The sequence below is a fragment of the Diaphorina citri genome, unplaced genomic scaffold (assembly GCF_000475195.1).
Source record: "Diaphorina citri unplaced genomic scaffold, Diaci psyllid genome assembly version 1.1 scaffold599, whole genome shotgun sequence".
NCBI classification, from domain to species: Eukaryota; Metazoa; Arthropoda; class Insecta; order Hemiptera; family Psyllidae; genus Diaphorina; species Diaphorina citri.
Window position 1 is genome coordinate 46065 of NW_007378033.1, and position 5458 is coordinate 51522.

General features: G+C 36.6%; 1 protein-coding gene across 1 annotated transcript in view; it reads left to right on the forward strand.

Moving 5' to 3' along the window:
- The first annotated feature begins 6 nt into the window (after window positions 1-6).
- Window positions 7-5458, forward strand: part of LOC103510430 (transmembrane protein 47) — a 13732-nt gene continuing 8280 nt past the window's right edge. Inside the window, exons 1-2 of the mRNA XM_008475084.3 lie at window positions 7-202; window positions 2522-2629. Coding sequence (XP_008473306.1) covers window positions 2552-2629 — 78 coding nt within the window. The 5' untranslated portion in view covers window positions 7-202; window positions 2522-2551. The remainder of the gene's footprint in view (window positions 203-2521; window positions 2630-5458) is intronic.

The following is a 5458-nucleotide window of genomic DNA, read 5'->3' on the forward strand; positions in this document are numbered from 1 at the left end:
CAAAGTTTAAAAAAGTAAATTTTTAATGAGGTGATTCTGTTTTCGCTAGGTAATTAAATAATTAAAACACTCCTTTTCGAGTGTTTACGGTGAACAAAGATTCTCTTGGTGTTAGTTATACGTCACAGTGACAATTTAGTCATCCTCATTCACTCAAAATCTACTCTCAACCAGAAACCAGAAGGAATCTCAATCTCTTCAGGTAAGTTTTGTTTACTTCCTTTGGTAATCAGGGAACCTTAAAATGGACCCACTTCAAGTCGTGCAATATTAAACGCTTGACCTTGACAGTCTAAATAAGTAAAACACTTTACCGAGTACTTAGTACTAGCAAGTTGCCTGTGCCTTGCCATCATCATTGATCATAAACAGATACACACAAAAAGCCCAAATTGAGGCTTAGGTGTAGGGGCTGACCAGCCCCAAAGGATGGGTTGAGCTTCTACGAATCTACGATCATAAACAGAGATTGGCTTAGAGAAAGATTTTACCAAAATCCTCTTCTTTACTTGTACCTACTAGGTACTTAGGTAAATTTCAGCTTTTTAGGATTTGAGGTTCTGGAGATAGAGTGATAACTGTGTGAATGAGTCTCACCTTTGTACTTATAACCTACTAGGTAAATTTCAGCTTTTTAGGATTTGAGGTTCTGGAGATAGAGTGATAACTGTGTGAATGAGTCTCACCTTTGTACTTATAAAAGTAAAGGTACCGTAAAATGGGGTGAATGGGATCAGTTTTCAACTTAGAAGTTTGATAAATCCACTTTGTAATTTTTTGAAAATAATAGAAAGTAAAAATCTGTTAGGTACCAAAAGTTGAGTCTTGATGAGCTCTTTACAATGATACCAAAATCATAATTTTCAGATTGTCCAATTTTCCAGAAAATGCTTTTTTATGGTGTGATCTGATTCACCATGAACATGGGGTGAATAGGATCAACTATTGTTTTCTGATAAACAATTCTATTTAGCACCCCCTTAGGTGAATCATATCAGTAAACAGAATTTTTAAAAAATTAGGAAATACAATTCTGAAGATTTTGGAAAAAAAACATCTAGAAATCTATTTTTTTTTTTTTTAAAGAGGTTTGACAGAGGAGTGAACTGTAACTGCTATGGTCTTATCGTCCCGAAATCGAAGAGAGGAGGAAGACAGGAAAATTACGTGTTTTATTGAAGAACACATTTTTTTTTGGAAAAATTGAATTTTCCAGATTAATTTTTTCATATGAAAATCAGTTTTTACGTGTCAAAGGCCCTTAAAAGACATCTTTTAGATAAATTATGATAATGAATGACTTGGTACCCTTTAAGGGTACCCTCAAACAAACCTCAGGGACAAAATGTACAAAATAACATTATAGGACTCTTGTGATCCTATTCACCTCACAGATTTCTAATTTCAGAGACCTTTGAAGGGAATGAGCCTTTTGAAGGTCAAAACTTATTTTATCGGGTGCTTCAAAAAGAACGCCAAATTTAAAAATGCCGCCATTTTTGTTTTTTTGTGTTGGCATCATTGTTTTAGCAATTTTCGTGATATGTTATCATTGAGGTTATGTTGCCATAGTGTGTCTGCCTTGTAAGCACTAGGCCATGGGTTCGATTCCCACCCGGGCAGATTTTATCCTGATGGGATAATGTTCGTTCTCGGAACGGCTGGCTTTCTCCTATCCTGTCTTCCTTCTCTCTTTGATTTCAGGCGTCTGCCTTGTAAGCACTAGGCCATGGGTTCGATTCCCACCCGCGCAGATTTTATCCTGATGGGATAATGTTCGTTCTCGGAACGGCTGGCTTTCTCCTATCCTGTCTTCCTTCTCTCTTTGATTTCAGGACGATAAGACCATAGACTTACAGTTCCCTCTGTCAAACCTCTTAAAAATAAATAAATAAATAATAATAATAAAAAAATAAAGATTGACACTACCTATCAAAGTATTTTTAAGATCATTAGGAAGCTTATAAAGTTGTATGTGTGTTAGAAGGCTTATGGAATGGAATTTGAAATGCAAAATACCTACTAAGTACCTATACCTATGTAATTGACCAAACAAAGTGAAGGTTTATATTTTTAGTTTTGTTTTTCAGTTAAAATTAAAGAAAGCACAACCTATTTATTATCTCATTTCCCCAAGCATATGTGTGATAGATTTGTGCATTGTGTGCGAAAGGTCTGACAATGGTTACTGGCCAGTGCATGATATCACATTTTTGACCTCTGGTTCAAATTCCATTGTGCATTGTGTGCGAAAGGTCTGACAATGGTTACTGGCCAGTGCATGATATCACATTTTTGACCTCTGGTTCAAATTCCACATTATCAGTGTATGTAGGTACATCTGTAGAGCCTATGGAGTTTTCTAGCAAGTAGACTTAGGTACCTACTTACCATAGGTAAGTGGAAAAAAAATGTAGGGTCATAATTTTCCACTTATAAGTAGGTATGTAGGTACATAAAGATTGATGTAAGCAATAACCAAATTGATGTGTTACATGTTGAATTTGTTTCCATTTTTCAGACACTGATATTTCGTGCTACTCCTGTAGCAATGGCTATGAGGTCAAATGGTGGTTTCAACAATGGGAATGCCACCATTGAAACCATTAGAATAACAAGGCCTTTGAAGGTAAGTGGCTTTGTTTATTACTATGTCTAAATTTTAGCAGAATAAATAAAGAACCAAGTAATCTTAGGATAGCCCACTTAATAGGATAGTGTCCTAGGGCAATAGATCAGTTGCACTTACTTGGGTGATGTTTCAAAGTCATAGAGTAGGAAAAAAAAGGACCAACCGAATTTTTCTTTTTCTTCGACCTTGAATTTTCGACCTTTTAATGTTACTTTTTCGGAGTTTTGACCTCAGATTTGAATTTTTCACAACTTTTTACGTAGGAATCGACCTTTAATAATAATATTTTCCCAATTGCAACTCCTCCATTGTTCAATCAGGCAAAAAATATACAAGTAGCTTCTTTTCTCACAAGGCTGAGTGTATCCTGAATCATGATAGAGGCCAGACCCTAGCACGTTTAGAAGTAACTATAGATCTGGATTTTATTATACATGGTTATGTATTTTATTATCTCCGAATGTCCGAATCATGTGTAAATTTTGGCAAATACCTACCTACAGTAGAAGTTATGACATGACAATAGAAGTCATACCTACATTGTAAAGAACATGTAAATTGTACTTTCTGTGCCTTGATGTGCAATGGAATTTTCGCATGGACGTATAATATTGATTTACTTACGAAAATCGGTTAAAACGAACAAATCGAATATTTGGAGGATATTTCAAAGTGTAACCTGCCGGGGGGGGCTGCCGGCACGGTTAACCTAGTGATAACGCTCTTGTTTGCCATACAGAAGGTCCCGGCTTCGAATCCCATTATAGAAAAAAAAATTGCACCTATCATGAATTTTATTTTGTAATAATTTTGGGTTCGGGTATCGGATTTTTGCTTATCTCATCTTACAAGCGTTCATTGGAATATCCAGCAAGTAGATGTAATACTGACAAGCCACATAAAAAGCTCGAAAGTTATGAAAAAGCCAAAGGGAAAAACATCATTTGTATTTACAGATAGAGAGTTTCCGTTTGGGGACTCATTTGCTACATACATCCTCACACCTACTGTGTTTCCCACCCTCACCCTTACATTCCGTCCCCCCCACTCTCACCCTTACATTCCGTCTCCCGGCCCCTCACCCTTAGATTCCGTCTCTCCTTCCCCCTCATGTTGATGATGTGAACTGTGACCTCTTTTTTTTACCCACAGTCTGGTTAGAATTAGGGTGTGAGTGAGGTGGCTTTGTCTCGCCCCTTTGTACGCATGCGTTTTCCTCATGCGCTTTGATTTTTCCACTTTATCTCGGACTTTATCTCTTCCTCCCTGTATCCTTTTTTTTCGTTCTGGAATTTTCCGTACATTCATGGCGTAACTTCGTCCCTTCAGAAAGTCACTTGTCTGTACACAGCACGGTAATTTCAGCAGCGTACCGTTGCCCTCCGCCCTCCGTATCTCGTTATATTCGAGGGACAGAAAGATTTCCGTACAAGTTCATTTCGTTTTCGTTGCGTGCGGTAATTGTTTTGCCTTGTGATAGGAAAAGTTCTTATCATTGATCCTGACGTATTTCCTCTTTGAGTCCGCCATATTTCATTTTCATACGAAATTTCGTGGACAAAAAGGAAATTGTCTCCAGTCATTTATTTTTCCTTGGTTGTTTTTCCACTTGATTTTTTATTTATTTATTAATTTCTTGTTTAGCAGATGTTTTCAATTCGAACTTGTACTGGTACTTAATATTTATTGATGTGGTTTGTTTTTTGTAGCGATAAAGTTGTGGTTTTGTGGTTGTCTCAAGTGTGTAGACATTTTTTCATTTGACGAATAATACCACCTATGTTATTTTGTAATACATTGGTGGAAGCGAATGTTCAATACGAACAAGGGTGCTAGGTTTGTTTGAAATTGAATTGATGCAGTATAGACCGTCTTCTTCATAGCTTGTATTTTGCATCTAACGATATGACTGAAAGCTCTAATCATATTGCACAGGTGTGTATCTGTTTTGTTTTCAAGATATTAATGTCATTACCTTATTATTACCTATGTGATGAAATATCAAATCTGAAATCCCCTACCTACCCACCCATCCATCGAATACCTGAGCCCAAACGGTATAATGGCGAAAAATTGATAACAATCGACCCCTATAAAAGGACTGAAATCAGAAAACTTATTACTTATTAATATTAAACTGAATTCATAGGATCGCTTGACGATTGAAATTAGGGATTAGTTTGGTTTGCTTGGAAATTAGGGATTCATTTGGTTGGAAATTAGGGATTGATTTCGTTTGAAATTAGGGGCTCATTTGGTTGAAAATCTTGGAAATTAGGGATTGGTTTGGTTTGCTTGGAAATTAGGGATTCATTTGGTTGGAAATTAGGGATTGATTTCGTTTGAAATTAGGGGCTCATTTGGTTGGAAATTAGGGATTCATTTGGTTGAAAATTAGGGATTCATTTGGTTGGAAATTAGGGATTCATTTGGTTGGAAATTAGGCATTCATTTGGTTGGAAATTAGAGAACCTCTTACTTGGATGGAATTCAGTGTCCATGGTCTGGGAACTATCTAGTTTCTCTGAAGGGTAGGAGACAGTTTAGGCAAAGAAATACATTCGATTTTCATGTTATGCCCACTTGAGTATTGAAAACTCTCTGGGTACGGTTTTCCTTAGGGAAGTTTTGTTTTACCCCTTAGGTACCTACTTATCTCTGTTGTAATTTTCTTTGTCTTTTTCTAACTGTCATTTCTTTTCTCAAGTGTGAGGCTTAGGTTCAATTTTGAGGCCTCTCGTTTGTTGTATATTTTTTTATGTAAATAATGTTCTGATTAACCCTTTGAGGACCATTCTCGGTGGGGAATGTCGCGGAAACCGCGAG